At 33.5% G+C, this 23573-nt stretch overlaps 3 protein-coding genes across 15 annotated transcripts; all 3 read left to right on the top strand.

Annotated features, from left to right (window-relative positions):
- The first annotated feature begins 1279 nt into the window (after positions 1-1279).
- LOC137823075 (dnaJ protein ERDJ2A) lies at positions 1280-8013 on the top strand. Its single transcript, XM_068628191.2, has 11 exons — positions 1280-1454; positions 2030-2255; positions 2391-2486; positions 2642-2762; positions 2883-2989; positions 3080-3297; positions 3704-3881; positions 4006-4125; positions 4809-4895; positions 6136-6246; positions 6940-8013. Exons 2-11 carry the CDS (start codon positions 2070-2072, stop codon positions 7771-7773), a joined length of 2058 nt encoding a protein of 685 aa, XP_068484292.1. The 5' UTR covers positions 1280-1454; positions 2030-2069; the 3' UTR covers positions 7774-8013.
- A 2961-nt stretch (positions 8014-10974) lies between these two features.
- Positions 10975-17355, top strand: LOC137821233 (uncharacterized). Of its 13 annotated transcripts, none has more exons than XR_016515620.1 (10): positions 10977-11302; positions 11376-11516; positions 11921-12148; positions 13091-13298; positions 13753-13889; positions 14308-14388; positions 15189-15406; positions 15951-16017; positions 16155-16450; positions 17029-17238. XR_016515620.1 is itself a non-coding variant. In XM_090295403.1 (10 exons), the coding sequence occupies exons 4-10, from the start codon at positions 12425-12427 to the stop codon at positions 17066-17068; spliced, it is 843 nt and encodes a 280-aa protein (XP_090151529.1). In that variant the 5' UTR covers positions 10982-11302; positions 11376-11516; positions 11921-12148; positions 12364-12424; the 3' UTR covers positions 17069-17238. The 13 variants fall into 13 exon arrangements, 6 of the variants coding, with proteins under 6 accessions (XP_068481832.1, XP_090151527.1, XP_090151526.1 ...); XR_016515621.1 differs by having other exon boundaries at positions 15222-15406; positions 17029-17068; XM_090295403.1 differs by lacking the exon at positions 15189-15406 and adding an exon at positions 12364-12438 and having other exon boundaries at positions 10982-11302.
- Positions 17356-20196: 2841 nt separating this feature from the next.
- Positions 20197-23410, top strand: LOC137822427 (uncharacterized). The gene is made up of 3 exons (XM_090295712.1): positions 20197-20340; positions 20455-21412; positions 21606-23410. Exons 1-3 carry the CDS (start codon positions 20197-20199, stop codon positions 23408-23410), a joined length of 2907 nt encoding a protein of 968 aa, XP_090151838.1.
- The last annotated feature ends 163 nt before the right edge of the window (positions 23411-23573 follow it).

Here is a 23573-nt window from a genome sequence, read left to right as displayed (position 1 = left end):
AGATTAAAAGAAAATTAAGTGTGAGAAAGTTATTTTTAGAGTAACTTATTTCTCTCATTTAATATTTTTATTTCAGTATATTTTTAGTCCTTTAATATAATGCAATTATTTTTAAATTTTGAACAAAATTTAAAAAAAAATGATCTTCCAAAAACGCTGTTTAGTCATTTAAAAATAATATACAAAAGTTAATCCTCGTGTACTTGGTATTGTTACTTACTTGGATATTATATAGTGACAAATGTAAGTGAATTAACTATAAAATAAGATATTATACGTGTTAGTTTTTATTTTTAATTTACGTATATAAATTACTATTATTAAATCTTAATTTTGACGAGAAAAATAATTATATATTTATTTGGTTGGAAAAGTGAAGAGATACGAAAATAATATTCTCTTTTACCTAAAGTTTAATCACAAAGTATGTATATATATTTTATTTTCACTTTAGAAATGAAATTAGTCTAATGAGTGAGAGTGTGCAAATTATCTTCTTCATTAGGTATGTAGTAATGAGGTGGATGAAAAACATTAATATTATTAAATGTTAAACATTTAATATTTTTTAATTGTTATTTTCATTTGATTTTATCAGGATAAAGTCATTCTTATTTTAAATTGTTATTGATTATGTGTCTCGTATATAAAAAATAAAAAATATAAATAAGTTTTAAGTTTATCATAATGTGAATATTTTAAATTATTTTTTATTAATTTTTTGTTATATAAAAAGTCAAAATATTTTATATTTTTTAATTGAGTAATTTTACTGTAAATTGGTTTGACGCGACGTTTCCACGTAAATATTTGGAAAAATGACATAATTGAAATTTTAAATTTTTCATAAATTTAATTGAATTTCTCTTGATTTTTTTTACTTGATGTTCAAAATTTATATTTTTTAATTGAATGATGAAAACAATTGAAACTTTAATTATTTTTATAAAAAATACCATTGATTTAATTTATATTTTAGTATTTAATTAAAAAATGAAATGATACTATTGTTCACAAATATAATTAAGTCTTTATTTATAAGATTAAAAAATAATTGTATGTTTTAGAAGACTAATTGACCTAAGCAACTGTAATGTTAAATTGAGGAAGGGATTAGAAAAATCTAAATTAAACTGACTTATGTTAATTTATTAAATAATGTTTGTTTCACGTAAAAAACAATTACACTACAACTATTTTTTTTACTAAATATTACATTATAATTAAATAATAATTTATGCCCATTTATTTTTATGGACTCTAAAATGAAGAGTTCATTAATTTCATATGGACTAAAATAATATTTAAGGCGTAAAATTATTTAATTGTCCCTGTTTCTCTGTGTGCTGCGATCTCATCTCCCTCACTCTGTGTTCTCAGGTTCCATTTCCTCCAATTTCCCTCCCCCATCGAAGTTGACCTTTCATTCCATCTTTTCGAATCCCAAGACCCAGGTCTCTCTCTCTTTCTCTCTTTCTGCGTGCCTTTGCGTTTTCGATCTCTTTCATTTCGTTTGGATTTGATTTCCTTGTTATTTCAATTCGATTTGACCTCTAATTTCCTCAATTAAACCTCTGGATTCCCTAATTTGTTGCTGATTAGGTTTTTGGAGATTTTGAAACCGCGCATTTTCACTTTCTGCCGCCTGTGACTGTCTGAAACGTATACTTTATTAGTCTGTAACTGAAATTGAAGCTGCTTTGCATTGTGTGTGTGTGAGGAAAGGGGAATTCGTTTCGTGTTGCTGTTTCGATTAGAATTTGATGATTCGTGTTTTTCCCTTCGCACATCTAATGCTTTTAGAATCCTTTATGAAACCTAGATTGGGTTTCTCACGAGGGACACTAATTGATAATCTCAATTTTTTAGAATTCTGTCAGGTTTTCTGTCCACCGTAAACGTTGTTGGGACCATTTTTGTGAGTTCTGGGTTTTGTGTTTCTGTGGGTTGTTACTTAATTTTTTTTTTCCTGATGAAAGACTGTGTCTGGAGATTGGGTTGTGAGTAATAACGAGAGATTTCTTTGCAGGTCTGGTAACTATCGAGGTTGTTGGGTGTAGAAGGGAACGATGGCTGCTTCAGAGGAAAATAGTGCACTGTTCCCAATATTCATCTTGACAATAATGGCCATTCCTATAGTGCCATATACAATTACAAAGTTGTGCCGAGCTGCCTCTAAGAAATCAAAGAGCATACACTGTCAGTGCTCTGAATGCTCGCGGTCGGGGAAGTACCATAAATCGATATTCAAGAGGGTGAGATCATTTAATGATATGTTTATTTCAATGTCTTAGATGATTGCTTAGTTATTTACTTGTGGTATTTAATCTAACTCTGGTATTATGTCTTGTTTCTCCTTCTTACTCGTTCTTTTCTCTTTGATTTTGCAGATTTCGAATGTCTCAACCTGTAGTAACATGACATTGTTACTGCTTTGGGTGATTATGATTATTCTGGTTTATTACATAAAGACCATGAGTCGTGAGGTAAACTATTAAAAAGTTAAAATCAATTCAGCTATTCCATTGCTTGTGATTTGATTAGTATTGAGGGATCTTGTACTTGTTGTATAACATTTTACTCACTGGTTGAGGGCTCCAATGGTGCACATTTTGAATTTTTTCCTGTAAATTTTATACAGATTGAAATATTCGATCCATTTAGTATTCTAGGATTAGAGCCTGGAGCGGCAGAGTCTGAAATAAAGAAAAAGTATAGGAGGCTTTCAATTCAATACCATCCAGATAAAAATCCAGATCCAGGTTGAAGGTGTTTCAATTGTTTATTTTTGTGTTGTTGCATTGCAAACTTTAATGTTTGCTGGGATGCTGGTTTTCTCCAATTAAACATGTAACTGATATATTTTTATCTCTTTCATTTAGAGGCACACAAGTACTTTGTTGAGTACATTGCCAAGGCTTATCAAGCACTTACAGATCCAACAGCTCGTGAAAATTATGAAAAATATGGCCATCCAGATGGCCGGCAGGTAATAAACACACAAGGTTATGGAAAAATGTTAAGACACTTGTATCTTTTTGTTTTACACTGTTGAAATATACATCATATTTTATTGCAGGGATTTCAAATGGGTATAGCTCTTCCACAATTCCTGCTAAATATTGATGGGGCATCTGGGGGAATACTTTTGCTTTGGATTGTTGGTGTGTGTATTCTCTTGCCACTGGTTATTGCTGTTGTTTATCTCTCCAGATCGTCAAAGTATACTGGCAACTATGTGATGCATCAAACACTTTCCACTTACTATTACCTCATGAAGCCTTCTTTGGCCCCCAGGTCTGTACATTGTTTTTCTAGTTAAACTCTTCCAGTCTTTTTATTTTCATCAATATTCTTTGAGGATACAGAGCACTGAATTTTATGCAGTAAGCCATTAAACTTTTCCATTCATTAGGTTTTGTTGTTGATGTATGCTTATCTATTTCTTTATATATTTAAATTAGCTTGAAGTTCAATTAGAAATATCACCAGTGTTAGTTTGCAAAAGGATGTTCATATAAAATAAATAAGATTTTAAAACCCCTTTCCATTTCATACTGAACTTACCAGATTAAATTGTGCTACAACATTGATGAACATTGGGATTAAAATACTACTTATCTGAGATTTAAAATAAAACAGTTGGGTTATTTTATTTAACCCGTTCTAAACTTTCAAGTTTATTATTTGTGATGTTGTACAGCAAAGTCATGGATGTTTTCATCAAAGCTGCTGAATATATGGAAATTCCAGTTCGTAGGACTGATGATGAGCCTCTTCAGAAGCTTTTTATGTTGGTAAGAAGTGAGTTGAATCTTGACCTCAAAAACATCAAGCAGGAACAGGCTAAGTTTTGGAAGCAGCATCCTGCACTGGTTAAGGTATCTTCTTGTATGGCTAAGCCTATTGAATCTTTATATTTTTTATTTATTTTTCCTTCTGGGAGCACAAGTGTCCTACTCTGATCTTTCATTATGAGCTAACATCTTTCACATTTTCTTTCAGACAGAGCTGTTAGTTCAAGCTCAGTTGACCCGTGAATTTGCAGCCTTGTCTCCATCTTTACAGAGTGATTTCAGAAGAATTTTAGAAACAGCTCCCCGCCTTCTTGAAGAATTAATGAAGGTGAATGACTTACTATTTGATCTTATTTATCTAAGTAGACTATGTTGTTAACTTTTAGTAGGGGAATATTCTCTTTCCCTTTTGGTAGAAGCAAAATAAGTTGTATCTAAACACCTTAATCAAACATGTGGAATATTTTCAGCTTCCCTCCCTTATGAGTGAACTGGAACAAGGTTATATTGTAAAAGGGAACTGATTAGGGGTAATAAATAATTTCATGAGCTGTGTGGTTTTTGTTATTGATGGATTCTGTAAAGAATAGCGCTACACATGACAAATTTATTCCCCAACTCTGTCATGAATGTCTTGGCATTACTTTCCTGGCAAATATCTGAAAGCCTAATTAAATGATAAGATCAGACCGTATGACATTTCTCTTAAGCTATTCTGTTGTGTTTTTAAAAGTAGTTTTGGTAGCTTTTAGTATTTTCCTTGTGCTACTGCAAAGAAGGTATAGAAGTAAGTAGGGTAACGGGTTACTGAGATTTACAGTACCAAATCTAAGATCATACCTATCATGAAAATGTGCTTATTATACATACTGGTTGGTCATTGTAATATTTACTTTTGCTTGTCATCAATCTCTTGTATGATGTATATGATATCCCTCTTTTTGGATTTTAGTCATGAAACTGTGATATTTGTATTTCTGTACATTATTAATGCTCCACTTTCTTTAAAAGATGGCAGTTATACCCCGAAATGCTCAGGGCCATGGATGGCTGAGGCCTGCAATTGGTGTTGTTGAACTTTCTCAATGTATCGTCCAGGTAATGAATCTAAGTTGAAGTTGCTATATACAGTTGTTATTTTCTCCAATTGCATCTTCTGATATGTCTGGTTTTAAGCAAGTCATGTTCTGGGTTAACATTTACAGAATACTCTCACTGTGCTGAATACTGTGGTGGGACAATATTCATTTTATTCTTTATTGTCATTTGTTTGTAAGTTGAGTTGTAATTGTTTGTCTTGTCTCTACCCATGCTTTTTTATCAATCACCTTGGAATGGCATAACTTCGGCCTCCCCTATACTTCTATCATAGGAGAAATGGAAATACTATTTAACTTATGTTAATTAAAGCGACAAAGAAAACCACTTACTAATATATCTATATAATGTAAACATATTTCACATTTTCTTTTTTGTCTCTGTTAGAATATAGGAGAAATATCTCAATATCTTGATTCTTTGTATCTTGGCATAATTTAGATTATTTTTTATTTTCTCAGGATTGGTGTTCATAGTTCCTCACATTTCATGATTTTTTTTCCTTATTCAATTAGGATTATGAGTCTACTAATTTTATAAACAAGGGCTAGTGCTTTATGGTTTTATCACATTCTATCTCATTAAATTACACTGGAGAACATTATCGTGATTCTCTTTTCCAACCTATCCACATAAAATCCCCCATAGTCTCAACAGTTTTTTTGGTACAACTGGAGTATAAAATAGAAATATAAATACCCAAACAAGAACGATCAGAGGATTTATCAAGTATGGTCAATATTTAATCGAATTTCTGCTTTCCTCTACAGTCTTCTGTTGTAGGAGTTTAGGAGAGAAACATTTGTGCTATGTACAGTTTTTCTATTTGTCATACCTAGCTAATATGATTTTTATTTGTAAAAGCATTTAAAATGTGTCTGTGCTGGTTGACGTCATTGATCTTCCTCCAAGTAAAATGCCAACCAAAAGTCTTTTTTCATTTTTTTCCTCCAGCATCTTTTGGTTCTTATGTAGATGTCTGTCAATTGGTGTAACGACATCTCTTCAAGAACAACACAATTGGGTTATGCTACAGAAATTTTGCACATATAGATATTGGTATACTTTTATGATATGTGGAAATTTGCGGTTCTCATTGCTTTTCATGTTTGTTTTTCTTGTCTTGTAATAGCCAAGCATTTTAACTGAATATATCATCAATTAATATTTGTTTGCTTTGCTTTTATGTAAAACAATATTTATAGGATGTGCTTTTCATGATTTATGACCTCCTATGCAGGCTGTTCCTCTCAGTGCTAGAAAGTCTACGGGTGGATCACCTGAAGGTGTTGCACCGTTTCTGCAGTTGCCACATGTTAGTGAGACTATTATTAAGAAGGTGGCCCGCAAGGTATGTCAACATTATACCTAATCTTGCCAACCGATTGTAAATGATTGTTTACACATACTTTCATGGTTTAAAGATATTGAGCATTGGCCTGAGTTAAGATATCAACAAACCTTTTTATACACATTTGTCCAGGGGATCTAACTGTAGCTAATTACCTACTTGCTAGATCCAATTTTATGGAAGTTTATTTGTGTCAATGCCAAGTGCTCTCTAGATTGACAAATAGATAGTGTTCAAATGAATAATAAGTGTAGAAAAAATAACACGTTAGTGAAATGGTAATTAGTCTTTATTGAGAACTTGAGTAAAGAGTAAATCTTGATATTTTAGATTTTAGAGGTTTTATAGAATTTGAAAGTGGAGTGGAACCATTTACTTTAAGTTAGTGTAACTACTTGAGCTAGATGAGAGGAAACCTTCACATCCAATTTTGAAATGGGGAAATATTATTGGATTGGATCCCATCTTTAGTGGCGGAATTAATGAGTTATCTTATTTTTTAAATGCATAGATATCTCTCGTGTGCACAATTAGCCCAAAGTTGTGTATACTTATACTTATAGTGACTATTGTTGGTTATTTGAAATTCAAATGTTGAATTTCTTTGTTCTGTTTTTACTTGGTCATTGAATTTCCCATTTGATCCCATGACCTTGAGTTTTGGACCTAAGTATTTTCCTTCTTGATATGCAGAAGGTGAGAACATTTCAGGAACTTCATGACATGGATTCTCAGGAGCGAGCTGACTTGCTTATTCAAATAGGTGGGTTATCTTCTTCTGAAGTGCAAGACGTTGAGACGGTACTGGACATGATGCCTTCCTTGACACTTGAGGTAACTTGTGAGACTGAAGGTGAAGAGGGTATACAAGAGGGTGACATTGTGACAATTCATGCTTGGATAAATGTTAAAAGGGGCAATGGCCTGATTGGTGCACTTCCACACGCCCCATACTACCCATTTCAGAAAGAAGAAAATTACTGGTTTTTGCTTGCAGATTCTGTTTCAAATAATGTGTGGTTTTCTCAGAAGGTTAGTTTCATGGATGAAGCTGCTGCTCTAACTGCTGCATCTAAGGCAATTGAGGAATCTATGGAAGGGTCAGGAGCAAATGTGAAGGAGACTAGTAGGGCAGTTTCAGAAGCAGTTGAGAAGGTGAAAGGTGGCTCTAGATTGGTATTGGGCAAGTTTCAAGCCCCTTCAGAGGGTAACTACAGTTTGACTGGCTATTGTTTGTGTGATTCTTGGTTGGGCTGTGACAGAAGGACAAATTTAAAGCTCAAAATTTTGAAACGGACTCGGGCTGGCACCAGGGGTGCTGTTTTGGCTGATGAAGGACCTATCACGGAGGATGGAGTTGAGGAGGATGAAGACAATGAGGATGAAGAGTATGATGATGACTACGAGAGTGAGTACAGCGAAGATGAAGAAGATGATCAAAACACAAAAAATAAGCATCAAGCTGCCAATGGCACCGTGAAAAAACATGATCAAGGTGCAGAAAGTTCAGGCTCTGATGAAGAATGAGAAGTCTTTTCCTAACTTGATAGAACCATAATTTTCTTCTTTTTCCCTCTTGGATGGTAGAACTATATCAACTGTAGAAGTTATAGTCTACATGGTTCATTTTGTTTATCAGTTGGACTGCGTTGATGCTTGGACTTCTGTTCGTATTCTAGTTCAGCTGATATCATCGCGATTAAATTGTCATATCATCTGAAAATTTCGAGTATGGTAAATGAGAGTAAGGATATAATTTTGTTTTTACGCCAGTGTACTACTTCTATTGAATGTTTTATTGACAAAGTTTGATTGACAGGGTCTTAATTACTATTTAGTGGACAATGTGGTTTTCTTATAATTTTTAAAATGGTAAAACTAGGTAAGGGGTTTATTAAACGAAACCAAATAGTAATTCTATTTACAAATTATTTTAGCTTCAAGGATCTTTGATAGGTTTAGTCATTGCATTCGGAAATTTTACTGCTTTTATTATCTTTAAAAAACTTGCTGAGAGGAGTATTTGTTTTTAAACTCTCATTTGTGTCTTCATAGATAACATCAATATTCTAATTTTAAGTTTGTTAATTGTATTTTAACTATTTTCCCCTTTAGACTCTTATGTTTTAATGGGTTAACAAAAGCGGGTGTTTAAAAATAATTCTTAGTTTTGACTTCTAAGCCAGACTTTTTGGAAGTATTGGAACAATTATTTGAATTGAATACCATTGTTTGTTACTCATTCACTCAAACAAAAACAAACAGTGGAGGACTAAACGGAAATTCGATTTTCAAGTACTTATTTATAAATGAATACATTTTTTTATTTAGTTTTATTGAATATATATATATATATATATATATATATATCAAAAGAAATCAAATTAAGAATAAGCTAAACCCTGAGTTGATAACTCTATATAATATTTTGATTTTATTCGTATTTTTCTTACTAGTACCCGTGTGTTCGATTGAATGAATTGGTTAATTATTAATTTAAATTTGGATCTATATGTTTAGAGAAATATAATAAAGAAAAATTATATGAATCTTCAATGTGAATTGATCTTTCGGATTTTTTTTTTAATATTTTTATGTTTTCTAATCATGTTTCATTCTAAAAATTCTCAAATTAATTTGTAAAATAAGAAAATTAGAGATTAAATACAAGTCATGTGTGTCTTTGAGAATTGATTTAGGTTGTTTTATATTTTTAAATTTTAGAGAAAACTTAGTTATTTTGATTTCAAAATAACATTGAAAAAATGTAGTAAACATATGTTTAATAAAATCGCAAAATTTTTCACACAAATTGTGAGACCATCTAAAGGATAAAAACTTAAAAATATATCAACACAAGATTTTTATACTAGTTTACACGAGTTATGTCAAATTCTCTCTTAAGTCAAGCTTACCAAGATCCAACAATTAAAACTTTTATTACAAATGAAACTACACTTAGTTATCTTTTGTCAATCTACCTCTAAGACTGAAAACAAGTATTCTTTGCTTCCATACCATAACAAAAAAAAAAAGTTTTCCTTACCTATATAACAAAAGTTTGTTAAAATGACATATTTTCCTATTTATAAAATTGAGCGTTTGACACTATTTACAATATTTAAGTTTAATTTAAGCAAGTGATTTAATACTAAATATATTTTGTTTTCAAATATAAAGCTCAAATTACTTACAACTTTAATTACTCTTTAATGAGTCATTAATTGATTGAACAAATTGAAGGATAATCTATTACATGATAAGAACAACACTTTAGAAGGTTTTAATACATGTAACTATAATTATGCAAAGAAAAATACATGTGAGAAAGTACATAACTAACACAGATTAATCCAATTATTTATTCATATTTGTTATCATAAATTTCTCTCCACTAATTTTATATTTCTAGACATTTATAAATAAACAAAACCATAGATCTTTGGAACTAGATAATGAAAGACAAATATCAAAACAATAAAAAACCTAAATCACAAAATTGAGAAATGAACTTTGAAGAGGAAAGTGTGCACACGAAGAGAGTGTGTGGTGCGAATAAGAGTAGAGAGAGTTTGCAAAAGCAAAAATATTGAATACAAGTGAGTGGAAGGTGCAATTGGGTGTGAGCAAGCAAATAATGTGTTCAGAGTGGAGAATCTAGAATTTCACATTCCTTCTTTTATTAATATATTTGAAATTATACTATTTTACTTAATTGAAATATCCTATATAAATTTTTAAATTTTAATTGTTTTATCCAAACAATTCATTTTACTTTAAGGAAATTTGAATTCATCATATAACTGAATTATCATTTTAAATTATTTCATTAACATTTCAACTTCATCGAAATAGGGATATTGAATATCAAACACTTTCAATTGAAAATAGGCACTTCTAAAAATTCGGTCTACAAAATAATAACGTATATACTTCCAATCTAATAAATATACTTCACATGTCTAGAAACTTTTTCTTTCTCATATAATATTTAATTGATAAGAATTTTGTCTCTGATGCAAAATAATCTTTTACATTTTTGTTGGACCGACATAGAAGGAGGTTTTTTTATGTCAATTATTACATCATTGAGCATAAAATGAACTTTCTATTTCAGTTTCTAAACAATCAACTAGAAATATTATGCCTCACTTTCCACATTTGGGCCCACTCTTTTATAGTGTCCTTAATGTTTGTTTGCATTTGGGCCCATTTCATTTTCTTCCTTATCCTCATTCTATCTACAATTAGATAGCACTTTATTTTAATAATTTTATTTATGACATAACTGTATAATATAAGTTAATAATATATTAGTTTCAACGTCCAATTTCGATTAGATAATTAAAAATATTAAATAAAATAAAAAGTAGCATATAATTGACATTTCTAAAATTTTCAATCAAACTCGACACTGCATAATATTAAGAATACTCACACACTTCACTTATTTAAATAAGAATATTTTCAAATTTTCATTTTAAGTATAAATATATAAATAATTCACTTACAATAAAAATCAAGCTGCCCTTTTTAAATAATTACAAAATATTTAGAAATAATAAATATTAAATTTTAAACATTTCAAATTCTTAAAAATTTAAAAACTTCCAAATCCATGTAAATTTTGAACATAGAATGAAGAAGGAATGTGCAGCATGGGTAGCTCTGGGAGCCATACACGTGTAACAGATTACGCCACCCTATAAATATCGTTTACTCTTCCATCCCTGCTCTCCATTCTTTGAAATTAATTCCCCCCATACCTCACTGCTTCACTTTCAATGTCGCCGTCTTCCGCCGACCACGGCGAAGAACACCGCTACTCCCGGCTAGAAATCAACGGCTTCGCCAATGAACACGACGAAATGGCCGCTCCTTCCACGGCATCGTCGACGCTCGGCTCCATCGTCGACGCGGTCCCGGCAAACGAGCGGGAGAAGCTCCGGAGAATCCTCGTCGCTTCCGCAAAGGGTTTCTCAATCGGCGCCGGCATCAAGGGCGGCCTCGCTATCTTCGCGATCTTGGCGCGGTGGACGCGGAAAAAGTCGCCAAGGTAAGAAAAACTAGCAACATACACAGTTTTCTTTCAAGCGCTTTGTGGGTAACTGTGCGATTCGTTCGTTCAGGAAGGGGATTGTGGTGACGAACAACAGTGCAATTGTCGCGGCTCTGAAGGAAACATTGAGATACGGCCTTTTCCTTGGAACCTTCGCCGGAACGTTCGTGTCCACCGACGAGGTTATCGGTGCTCTCGCTGGTCACCGTAGGCATGTTCTCTTTCTCTCTTACTAAAATGCGCGTAGCACTCTAACGATGTAGGTTTCTGTAGAACTGATTCAAAACTCGGTGTTACGAATGTTGCATGTTACTGGTTGGTAATTGTGATTTGAGTCACGTAATTGAATTGAGCTCCGTTTGGATAAAGTTTCTACTAAGCACTTACTCATGGTAAGTTAGAATCAATCTATCTACTTTGTTCAGTTATATGAGAGAAATTTTATGAACTTTGAAGTGCATGAGTTGATTTTATTTTATGGAAAAAAGTTTTATTGTTTATTTCCCCCCGTTTAGTTCTTTAAAGCAGGGTGTTAAGTGTGTTGTTCTCTAGAGTAGTTGTTGTTTGGTTTTGTGGAGTGGGAGTGGTGATGATTGAGTTTTTGTTGTGGTTCAGGACAGCGAGGTGGAGGGCTCTGGTAGCAGGGGCAGTGGCCGGGTCTTCGATGCTTCTGACAGGGTTAGAAGATCAGCACACGAGTTTGGCGATTTACATTCTCATGCGTGCTGCTGTCTTGGCGTCTCGTTGTGGGATTAAGAGCAAACGGTTTGGAAAATTTTTTAAGCCTCTCACGTGGAAGCACGGTGACATTTTCCTCATGTGTCTCTCCTCCTCACAGATATTGTATGTGATCATGTTAATTACCCTTTCTCTATTTTTTTGGTTAATTTTTACTGAGGAAATGTTCTGTCATTACATTTTTTAAATGGCTGTCCCTGTTTATTCTTTTTTTTTAGCTTAGTATCACCTTTGAATATGTCATCTAGTCTTTCAAATTTTATGGTCTGGTTTTGTGATTTCTGTAACATAGTCTGTGTTTGACTTGGTGTTTAACACAGTTTAAGGTCGTTGGATTGTGTGGATGGATCCGCGTTGTTTTGTTCAGTTCATTGATAAAGCATGTCTGTACTTAGGTACGAGTGTGATGCATTATTTTTATTATATAAAAATGGTTATATATGGACATTGATTTGAATGCTCAACAATTTTTTGACTAGTAATCAGTTTTGTGACTAGATAGTCATGCTTTGTGCTTAGGGAGACTGAAGGTGCGGGGTTACCTTGTCTAGTTGTCTTACAATTGGGATATATATATATATATATATATATATATATATATATATATATATATATAAATGCTAGTTAGAAACCATATAATACATGTTGTCCTATAGTAGTCTGGTAAATAAGATGTTATTCGATAAATAGAAATGAAATAATGAAAGGAACTGAAAAGAATTCATACTGATAAACCTGTTACCCATCTTAAAATTCCCCTGGATAACCCTTGAGATTTATGTCATGTAGTGTAGATGACGCATTACTTTTGATATTGTAGAAAACGTTGGATGCCACTTAAATTGATGTAAATGAAAATGTCTCCTTTTACAGCTATGATTGTGTCCATACAGATACACCCTTGATAGTTTCTTTTCTGAGCTATGCTGCTGCAAATTAGACTCTTTTGTATCCTTCTTGCCCTCTCCCTACTTTAATGTTTTAATAGTGTTTGAATTTTCTTTTTCCAAAACGGATGAATGATAATGGACAATATTTTGGTTTCAGGTCTGCTTATATATTAAAGCAAGACAGTTTACCAGCTACATATAAATCCTTTCTCAATAAACATGGTGGAAAGGATCCAGTTATCTTACAAGGTGTAAAAGATATAGCCAGTGGCAAGCCTTTCACTAATTTGGGTGCAATTGAGAATTACTACAAGACCATGGGTGTCGATGTGAAATTAAAACCGGATATGAAAGTCCCATGCTCGGTATGAAATACAGAATATTGTGATTTTTTCCTATCTTTCTCTATCAATTGTTTTAATAAGAAAACTTAGTTTTTTAGCATCATGTTCATGATGAAATTTGTAGTTAAATTTGATTGCACCATAACAGTAATGTCAACTTCTTCATTGGGATTGAATTGTAGGATTATGTATCTTACGACAAATGCTAACTCATTTAATTTGTGAATACAAAGTAAACTGGATTTAATAAATGTCTGCTCTTTGGTGAAAATATGTAGTTTTTCTTTTCTTTTCTCTTCTGGGTTGTGTTCAACTTTACCTTCCTGTCACCTGATGCGTTATATTGAGCCATGCATTCTGTAATTTTACTTTGAAACATGTCTTCTAGATCTGTTCAAAATTTAATAATTAGCCATGATAGAAATTGTGATTGTTGTCTCTTCTTCTGGCATTTAAAACCAATGATACTTTGCAGATTGTACATGGGAATCAATCATGCACTGGACATATCTTCACTTTTCTCCTTCAAGCTTATCAAAGAGCACTACCTGTTTATCTTCCAGTTTATCTGATACCTGCACTTATAGTTCATAGAAAAGGACTTTTAAAAAGGTGATGATCTAAAAGGAATATACTGCCACCGATTTACTCTTCACCTGATCCTATGCCGTACTTTTACAAAACATGTTATATCAGGATTAAATTTCCGAGAGCTATGATATAAGTTTTATTGTACATAGCTTTTTGAAGTGAGTATATTATCAGTGGCACATGTGCTAGTTTTTTCATGAAAATGAGTTCTAGCAACACTCTTCATAGTTGGTTGAAATTTATTGAAAACTACAAAATCAGGATAGAGAGGCATTAAATGAGAAGTGGGACCCTCCAATAAAATTTTAGTCAATAATTGTAGTTCAAAAGAGGTTGTTGTCTCTTGGCACAATATAAAGATCATACTGTGTCATGTAGTTATGACAGATTTAATGAGATTATATAGTTTTGCTCTTATTCCCATTATTAAAATGTGCAGGCCCAGCACAATATTAGCCAAGGGTCTTTTTGGCACAGCGAGATCAAGCTTGTTTCTGTCTGTGTATTGCGCTTCTGCTTGGTAAGCATCAAAAAGCTTGTTCGTGCACTACTATATTGTTATTGGTAGTCTTACTGCTAAATTTGCTAGTTGAGTTTGATACTTCCAATCATGCTGCTCATGTGGGATATAAGTAGAGCTGTCAGATTGGGCTTGGCCTGATGGACAGACCTGAAAAGTCCAGAAAATGTGTAAGTCCAGTTTATATATCATATTATTATATCAAATTAAAATTAATTTCATTAATATGACCTATTTTTTTTTAAATACATATTTTTTTTAATATTTAAAACTATTTTTTTCATTTTTAACTTTTTTCAAAATGGGTCAAAATGGTTTGTTGGTTTTTGACATAAGGCCAGTTTGAACCTAAAAATTGCAGTCCCTTTAGAATATGGGCTTGGCAGGGCAACATGTTTTGCCACCTCTAGATATGAGGGTCAACATGCTCGCATAGAAGTTTTAGTTGAGTTGTTCAAGTTTATTTTAAATACAATTACCGATATATAAAAGGCTCTCTATGTAGTTCTGATAAAACAAACAGATTCAGCTGCATAATGGTGAAACATATACTACCATCTAATCAATATGGCAGTTTTCCATTGTTTTTATTCAAAAGATTTTCTATCACTGCTGTACATCAGCTTCAATTAGGTATATGGTTCTGTTGAGAGATGAAATGAGAACACCTAGTTTTAAATACTTGTTTTCTTTCTTATGTACAATTGTTTGTCTGTGCTAGTAGAGAAGTTTTGTAAATGTAAAACCATTACGTCCAATACGTAGCAATTGGATTCTAACACCCCCACCATGCTCTCCAGCCTCAACACTCACATGGGCTTGCTGTTCACTAGGCCCAGGCAAACATTACAATGCTGGTGTCACCACCCCTACTGCTCGGTTGCAGTTTGAGAGACGTGGTGGAAGGCTTTGATACAAGTTGATAAGAATCTTAGGGAAACCACACTACAAATGCAAGCTGCTGTTGTAGTAGAAGTGCCCAAAGCCTTATGAACCGCATTAGAATCCCATGTCCAATGTGAGGCTCAAATTCCATACCTTGCAATTGGATCTTAACTCATTGTGTTTCTTTCTCAAATGGTTCATGATTGATACCATGTTATGAACCATCTAATCACCTATTAATTTGCTGATAGCCCAACATCAAGTGTACATTTCTAATATGGTTAAAATACTTTTTTATAGTAAGATTTAAACAAGGTTCCTTCCTTACAACAGCTTTTAGGGCTCATTTCTAATATCGTATCAAATCCTCTATAATCAAGTGGTCTAAAATGTTCATCCTTGTTGCTATACCTCTAATAAAAAGTTGAATTTCAGCAAAGGTAAGTGGGTCGTTGTATCATCCACGATTCAAACAATTAGGGCTTTTGCGTTTGGGTGTGTTATATATTGTAAAATCATTCATGATTCTGTAGTAAATAGCTCAAGCTTTTGCATTTACTAGCCTTTTCTTATTCTTATTCTTCTTTGCTTGGGCTCATTATTTATTTACTTAAACGACATGATTTTTTCATAAATGTAAAACTGACATGTCTGATACAAATGACTCTGTTCTTCAGGATGTGGACATGCTTTCTTTTCAGGATTTTCAAAAGATGTAACATTCCAATGGTGGCCATGGGAACGGTATGTTACTAACTGCATCCATTTTTTTTATGACTGATTGAAGGTATTTCTAATTGTATTATTTCTTGGAAACAGTATGTAATTTCAATTGCATTAACACTTTATACGTTAAAGTTGAACTTTGCATTATCGTGCAGTTTCCAACTGGCCTTGCATTGGCCATTGAGAAGAAAAGCAGGCGAATAGAAATATCGTTGTACTGCCTTGCCCGGGCCATTGAGAGTTTCTTTACATGTGTAGCTGATGCAGGATATCTGCCACAATCAAGAAGGATCAAGAGGGCTGATGTGGTGGTTTTCAGTTTGTCAACAGCCATCATAATGCATTGTTATGCAGAGGAGAGGGAAGTGTTTAGATCCAAATACTTGAATGTCCTCGATTGGGTATTTGGTGTACCTCCTCCTCCATGTGAAACCCCACGATGCAGAGATAGGTAGGTGCAATGCAAGTGCTAGCCATGGTTTTTTATCTTGTCTTCATTTTGCTTTCAAAATTTCATTGGTGGCCTGCACCCTTAATTGTGATCCAGTAAACACATTCTAACGCATTATTTCCACCGCATTGTTTATTATTGGGTATAATTCATGTGTTCCTGAATAATAAATGAAACACTTTAAATTAAGGAAGACCCATACATATATCATTTATCGGAACTCATGTGATTTTTACTCAATAATAATGTATTGGAAACAGTGTGTTAGAAAGTATTCTCTTCATATCAAAGTAAGTGACGTGTTAATTTAGTAAAATCAAAGAGTCACGATTTAGGATTTTAATAAACATTTAATATTTTATTCCAAATTTATAAATTATTAATATGGTAAAAATAGTCCTTGTCGCAGAATAAATTATAAATTATAAGGATAAATTAGGAAATTTGTTCAACTTATTAATTTATTAGTTTTCTTAATATTTTGTAAAAGCTTTTACGTCACTTATTTTGAAAAGAAGGGAGTATATTGATTGTTTGTATGTTTCATTGGTGGGTTGAATTGGATCCTTATCATTCAGAAGACACTTGTTGCAGAGAATGCGTTATTTTGGTTATTGACACGGTATTGGCTGGTTAAAGTTTCTCACATTTTGTTTATTTATTTGAAACCCTGGAGGGTGGCAACATATATGTAATTTTGTATTCTTAGGTATTTTGTGAAGTAGTTTTATTTTAAAACACTAAATTCTTTTATAAATTTACTAGTCAGGCACCCGCACTTGGCACTATAATTTTTTCCTTGTAGACAACATGAGGAAAACATGGAATTGGTAAGATTCCAAATTTTCTGCCATCTCTCAGTATACAACATCATGGCTCCATAATATTTACACTTTCACTTTGAAGATGGGTCTTCAGTATTCATGAGACTAAAACAACAATTAAAATACTTAGTAGAGTCATAATTGCATGCACCCACCTAACTATTTAATTATGAATTTGAGTACTTTTATGATTTCCTTCACAAATATAGTCATTATCCAAGACAATTTCTCCCATCCTCATGAGATAATCATATAATGCAGCTCATTCATAAATAGTCATTATCCACCCTAATTTCTCCCATCTTGGTGAAATAATCGAGTATGAATATTTCCTACAAAAAAGTATGTCACAAATTCATATAAAGTAAAAAAAATACATTGATAGAAGACAAAAATGATGTATAAAATTTAATTAAAGTAAAATAAAAAGGCCTAAGTATATGACCTATACATGACGACAATGTTGATTATTGGTTAAAAACACATTGTGCTTTAGAAATAAATAACACAAGGTGCAACTTGAGAATGATCTGTATAACTAATGATAAAAAAGAATGTTAAAATACTTGACAAAGACATACTTTGTCTCAATTTCATTTGGTCAGGAAATGAAAAATGGAAATAAATTATGTTTGCGTTTAATAGTTAAATTTTCAGCCATAATTATCAAATTTTTTGATGTTTTTCTTTTCTGGCAAGTGACCTACATGAAAGATAGTTTCAAACTGTCAATATTAGAAGGTCAAATACTATTGTTTATGCTCATAATAGAGAAAAATTGTAATGTGAGATGGAAGGAGAAAAAAAGGACCAGAAGAATAAACCTTTAAAATAAAGAAATAAAACTTAAAAAATAAATAGAGCATACCTGGAAGAATTTGTATGCTGCATCTCTCTATTTTGTTGATAAACTACGCACAATACTCATGCTTCTTTATTTGTTTCCTAAAATTCGTGCTTATGTTATAAACATCTAAACTATGAATTTTTTGAATTCGAAGAGGCATCACTATTCTATTTTAAGAGTGTCTCCTCTAGTATTAAACTTGTTATGCATAATTCTTTTTATAATTACGAAACAATGTGTTTCTACTCGTGTGAGTGGATGCTAAATTCTTAAACTTTATAAAGGCCTTTTAAATAAATGTTATGTAACCGATTTACCAAAGGCCTTTTAAATAAATGTCATGTAACCGATTTACCAATGTTGGGGTTTTATGTCAAAAAAATGTTAGGATAATTCCACACTAATGAATCATGATAAAAAAAAAGTTAAAAATATAACTTTCAACTATAAACCTTAAGAAAAATGGTAAGAGTCTTTTTTTTTTTCTTATATACTACTATTCAGATTCATTTTTATGCCAAATTTGGGATCAAACGCACATTTGAAATCCTAAACCAAAATCTTTTTTGTGAAGTTTTATTCTCCAAAATATTGTTCTATAGTTGAGTTATTTTGAAATACCATTTTAATCATCTTGTTTTGAAATCAATGATCATGCCTCTTCATTTCTAAATATGACTATTTGATTATTATAATTATTAAATATTTTTAAATAAAACACATCATATCTTTATTTTCAAAGAGTCACGATGAAATCTCAATTGTGGAATTTGTCATAGGTGTGATTATTCATGTTAAAAGTTATATTATGGCATAATCACAATCTTGCAATACATTTTTTTTTTCTTGTAAAATGCTAAAAAAATTAATCTACATATTCTCTATCATTATTGGTTCTTACACATTTTTTTTTCCTTTAACTTGTGCTTTTGAGTTCCTTGAATATTTGAAATACATCCGACTTTCTTTGGATGGACACCCACAATCTTTTAGAATAATAATCAATGAATGATATCGTTAATTTCCCTCACACTTCAGAATGAATTAAGTCTAATATATATTTCCTAGTGGTAGCCACCTTAGAAAACTTCAATCTATGTTTTTTACTTGTCATACAATCACTATAAGAAAATTATTAAATATAAAGCAATTTTAGAGACAAAAAATAATTAGTTGCTATATTGTCTAAATTATATACTATTTTAGAGACTAAAATTTTTTTGGTAACTAAATTAATTTTTATTGTTGATAAATAATTTTTAAATTGGTATCTAATTAACTATCAACTTTATAATCTAATTAGTTAGTATATAAATATATTTTGGGTCAGACTACCCATAAATATATAGTTTCACACACGAGTTGACAGATCTCGATGTAAGATGGGTGTGTTAGAGATTTAACATCGACTAAAGATAAAAACATTTTGTAATTTATAAGTGAGTACAAACCTTATTTTATGAGCCGATTTTATAAGATTGAGTTAAATTTAAATTCACTTCTTAATAATTTTTTCGGATTAGACGATCCATAGTATCTTTTAATGCTTTGGCACTTCCATTTGGATGGAAGGTTAACAACCATAAAAGTAAAAAGATAGTCTTCCTCGGTACCTTTGCATATGGGAGGATAGTTTGTCGAACTTCTACAATGTGGAAAATAAAAGCTACCCTTGGTTGTTTAGATATTTTTTTTTTATTAAGAAACACTTGTCTAGCTAGTTAATAAATTCAAGTGATTTTTTTTATTGAAAAATAATTAAATTAATTAAAATGAAAAATATTTCAACCCTTATACAAAATAATCCTATCAATTCTATATACTACACCTATAACCAGCATAAGGATAACCTGATTAACCAAACAGTTTTCTTGTTATACTTAACTCTAAAAACTAGATAACTTCTACAATGAATCTTCCAAAAAAAGACAAAAAGTACTTATTAAAAGATACCAAAACATACTTAACCAATACAACCATCATATGAAAGAGTCACTTGTCTTGTATATGTACAAAATTCAAGGTGTGTTATTGGAGACTTTAATTCAGTTAGACGACAAGAGGAGAGGAAGAGTATGATCTCGGTGACAGACTATTCTAGAGAAATAAAAGGATTTAATGAGTTTATAGAAAAATCTGAGTTGGTGGATATCCCGCTGGTTGGTAGGAAGTTTACTTGGTATAAGCCTAATGGATTGGTAAAAAGTAGAATTGACAGGGTTCTTGTGTCAAAGGAGTGACTCGAAGCCTGGCCACTTTGCCAACAGTTCGTCCTAAGTAGGTCAATCTCGGACCATTGTGCAGTTGTCCTTAAGGAAGTGTCTGTCGACTAGGGTTCGAGACCTTTTAGGAGTTTGGATGTCTGGCAAAAAGATAGTAGGTTTAAAGATTTTGTGAGATTGAAGTGGGACAACTTTGATGTTCAAGGAAGTGGAATTTACGTCTTAAAAGAAAAATTGAAAAAGCTTAAAACAGAGTTGAAAATCTGGAACAAAGAAGTGTTTGGAGATGTGAACCTTGCTAGTGAGGAGTTACAGAGGAGGATTAATGAGTTAGACACACGAGATGATGATAATGGTCCAGAAGAGTCAGAAAGGGAGGAGAGAAGGTTACTCTTGGCTGATCTGAACAGAGCCATGTTTAAACAAGAGGCGGTTGTATTTCAAAAAGCAAGACAGAAATGGTTGAAACAGGGGGATCTTAACACAAAGTTTTTTCACTCATCTGTGAAATGGAGAAGGTCGAGGAATGAATTGCACGGGTTGTTTGTTGAGGGTAGGTGGTGTGAGGATAAGGGGGTAATCAAGGACAAGGTTCGTGACTTCTTCAAGGATAGATTCGACAGAAACGATGTTTGTCAGGTCAGGTTAGATAACGTAAGGTTCAATTCTATCTCGGAAGCAGACAATGAGATGTTGGTGGGGGAGTTCTCTGAAGAAGAAATTAGGGCTACGGTTTGGAATTGTGAAAGCTCTAAGAGCCCTGGTCCTGATGGATTTAATTTTGGTTTCATAAAGTTTTGTTGGGAAATTTTAAGGATGGATGTGATGTCAACAGTGAAGGATTTTGCGACAAAGAGCCACTGGCCTAGAGGTTCAAATGCTTCTTTCCTTTGTCTTGTCCCAAAAGTTGAAAATCCTTTGCAGCTTGGCGAGTTTAGGCCTATTTCTTTGGTAGGATGCCTGTATAAAATTATCTCAAAAGCGTTGTCTCTACGCTTGAAAAAGGTGATTAGCAAAGTGATTGATGTCAGACAGTCTGCTTTTCTTGAAGGTAGGGGATTGCTGGATGGTAGCGAATGAGGTGCTGGAAGAATATAAAAGGAAGAAAAAGAGTTGTGTGTTCTTCAAAGTTGACTATGAAAAGGCATATGACTTGGTTAGCTGGGAGTTCTTATATTATATGTTGAAAATACTGGGTTTTTATGCTCAATGGATTTGTTGGATAAAGTGTTGTTTAGAATCTGCTTCTGTCTATGTATTAGTGAATGGCAGCCCAACTGGGGAATTTTCTCCTAGAAGGGGACTTCGTCAAGGTGACCCGCTTGCTTCGTTCCTCTTCCTCATAGTTACTGAAGGGTTGGCTGGGGTGTCTAGGATGGCGGAAGAGAAGAATTTGATTGACAGTCTGGAGGTTGGAAGAGCTAAGGTGAAGGTTAATATGTTACAATACGCTGATGATACCTTATTCTTCTGCAAAGCGAATACCAAAAGTGTTTTTAATATTAAGGCTATTTTGCTTTGCTTTGAGCTTGCTTCTGGGCTTAAGGTGAATTTTCTAAAAAGCAGAATTGGCGGGATGGGGTTGGATCAGTGTTCGCTTCAGCGTTTTGCAGCTATTCTTAACTGTAAGGTGATGGTAACTCCTTTTGTCTATTTAGGATTACCGGTAGGTGGGTGCCACAAGCGCGGTGTTTTTTGGAACGGGGTGCTAGAGAGAGTTCAGGATAAGCTGTCGAGGTGGAAAGGCAGGTGGTTGTCAATGGCTGGGAGGATCTGTTTGATTAAGTCAGTCCTCTCCTCACTCCCGTTATTCTTTATGTTCTTGTTCAAATTACCATTTGGGGTGGCTGACAAGTTAGTTCGAATCCAAAGGAATTTCCTTTGGGGATGGGGCTCTGACGGAAGGAAAATCGCTTGGGCCTCTTGGAATAAGGTCTGCGAGCCTCGGGACTACGGGGGTCTTGGAATCATTGATTTAAGGACTTTTAACCTGGCCCTGCTAGGCAAGTGGATTTGGAGGTGGGGTTCGGCCAATGGAGGTTTGTGGAAGAAGATTCTCGACTCTAAATATGGTGGTTGGAGGAATTTGAGAGCGGAAGGTAAACCTTGCAGGGGTTCCCTATGGTGGAGAGACTTGAAGGAGGTTTGGGCCTCTGAGGACTGGGGCAGAAGTTTTGAAGATGGGATAGACTGGAAAGTTGGTGATGGAGGGAATATTTCTTTCTGGGAAGATAGCTGGTTGAATTGTGGTGCCTTGAAGGGAATGTTTCCGAGATTATATTCGCTTAGCACGGCTAAAGCTGCTAAGATGGCCGAGATCGGGAACTGGTCTAATGGTGTTTGGATTTGGCATCTGTGTTGGCGTAGATCCCTCTTTGACTGCGAGAAGTTGTTGGAGGAGCAGTTGAGTCAGTTGCTGCAAGGGATAAAGATGGATGCGGGAGGGGTGGATAGCTGGGTCTGGAAGGCTGAGGGCTCTCAAAGTTTTACTGTTAACTCAGCTTATATTAAGGTAAGGAGGGTTAGTGATGGGGAATTCTCTCCGATTTACTGTAGGTTGTGGAGGTGTAAAGCCTTGCCTTCTGCTATTTTCTTGGCCTGGAGGGTGTTGGAAAATAGGATTGCAACTAGGGTTACTTTGGTAAGGCGCGGGGTGGTGGTTGAAAACCCTGTTTGCTGCTTGTGTGGGAAGGTTGAAGAGTCGTTGAGCCACTTGTTCTCCGTTTGTGACTTTTCTTGGAGGGTCTGGTGTCTTTGTTTTGAGTGGCTTGGAGTGTCGTTCACAATCCATTTGGATCCTATGCAAAATTTTATCCAATTCAGGTTGAGTCAGACATCGGTTTCAGTTAATGATGTTTGGGGGGCAATTTGGGTTGGAATTGTGAGTGAAATTTGGAAGCATAGGAACTCGATCGTCTTTAATGGAGGAGTGACAGATGTGTTAGAAGTTTTTGCCTCTGCGCAAGTAAAGGTATGGTCTTGGATTGCTGCAAAGTCCCGCGAAGTTTACTTTTCCTACCCCTGTTGGGTTATGGATCTTTTGGCATGTATACGGCTAATTCGGTAAAGCTAGTTAGCGCTTGGTTTGGTTGGTCCTTTGTCCGACGATTTTGGGTGCCAAGTTAGGAGTTAGATTCTATGTGTTCTTGTAAAAGGGTTGGACCACCCCTGAAGTGGTCCCTATTTATTTATTTTTTATTGCTGATAAAAAAAAATTTACAATTGTTTTT

The sequence above is a fragment of the Phaseolus vulgaris genome, chromosome 9 (genome assembly GCF_051622355.1).
Source record: "Phaseolus vulgaris cultivar YP4 chromosome 9, ASM5162235v1, whole genome shotgun sequence".
In the NCBI taxonomy this organism is placed as follows: Eukaryota; Viridiplantae; Streptophyta; class Magnoliopsida; order Fabales; family Fabaceae; genus Phaseolus; species Phaseolus vulgaris.
Note: the sequence above shows the minus strand (reverse complement) of the source record. Positions and strands in the feature narration are given on the sequence as shown.

What these genes read in the sequence shown, in the direction of transcription:
- LOC137823075 (XM_068628191.2), top strand. Translation starts at nt 2,070, where the DNA reads ATGGCTGCTTCAGAGGAAAATAGTGCACTGTTCCCAATATTCATCTTG. An exon ending in TAAAGACCATGAGTCGTGAG is followed by an intron (nt 2,487 to 2,641) that starts GTAAACTATTAA and finishes AATTTTATACAG; the next exon opens with ATTGAAATATTCGATCCATT. An exon ending in TTCTTGAAGAATTAATGAAG is followed by an intron (nt 4,126 to 4,808) that starts GTGAATGACTTA and finishes TTTCTTTAAAAG; the next exon opens with ATGGCAGTTATACCCCGAAA.
- LOC137821233 (XM_068625731.2), top strand. Translation starts at nt 11,031, where the DNA reads ATGTCGCCGTCTTCCGCCGACCACGGCGAAGAACACCGCTACTCCCGG. An exon ending in ATATGAAAGTCCCATGCTCG is followed by an intron (nt 13,299 to 13,752) that starts GTATGAAATACA and finishes GATACTTTGCAG; the next exon opens with ATTGTACATGGGAATCAATC. An exon ending in CAATGGTGGCCATGGGAACG is followed by an intron (nt 16,018 to 16,154) that starts GTATGTTACTAA and finishes ATTATCGTGCAG; the next exon opens with TTTCCAACTGGCCTTGCATT.
- LOC137822427 (XM_090295712.1), top strand. Translation starts at nt 20,197, where the DNA reads ATGATCTCGGTGACAGACTATTCTAGAGAAATAAAAGGATTTAATGAG. An exon ending in TAAAAAGTAGAATTGACAGG is followed by an intron (nt 20,341 to 20,454) that starts GTTCTTGTGTCA and finishes TCTGTCGACTAG; the next exon opens with GGTTCGAGACCTTTTAGGAG. An exon ending in AGGTAGGGGATTGCTGGATG is followed by an intron (nt 21,413 to 21,605) that starts GTAGCGAATGAG and finishes TCTATGTATTAG; the next exon opens with TGAATGGCAGCCCAACTGGG.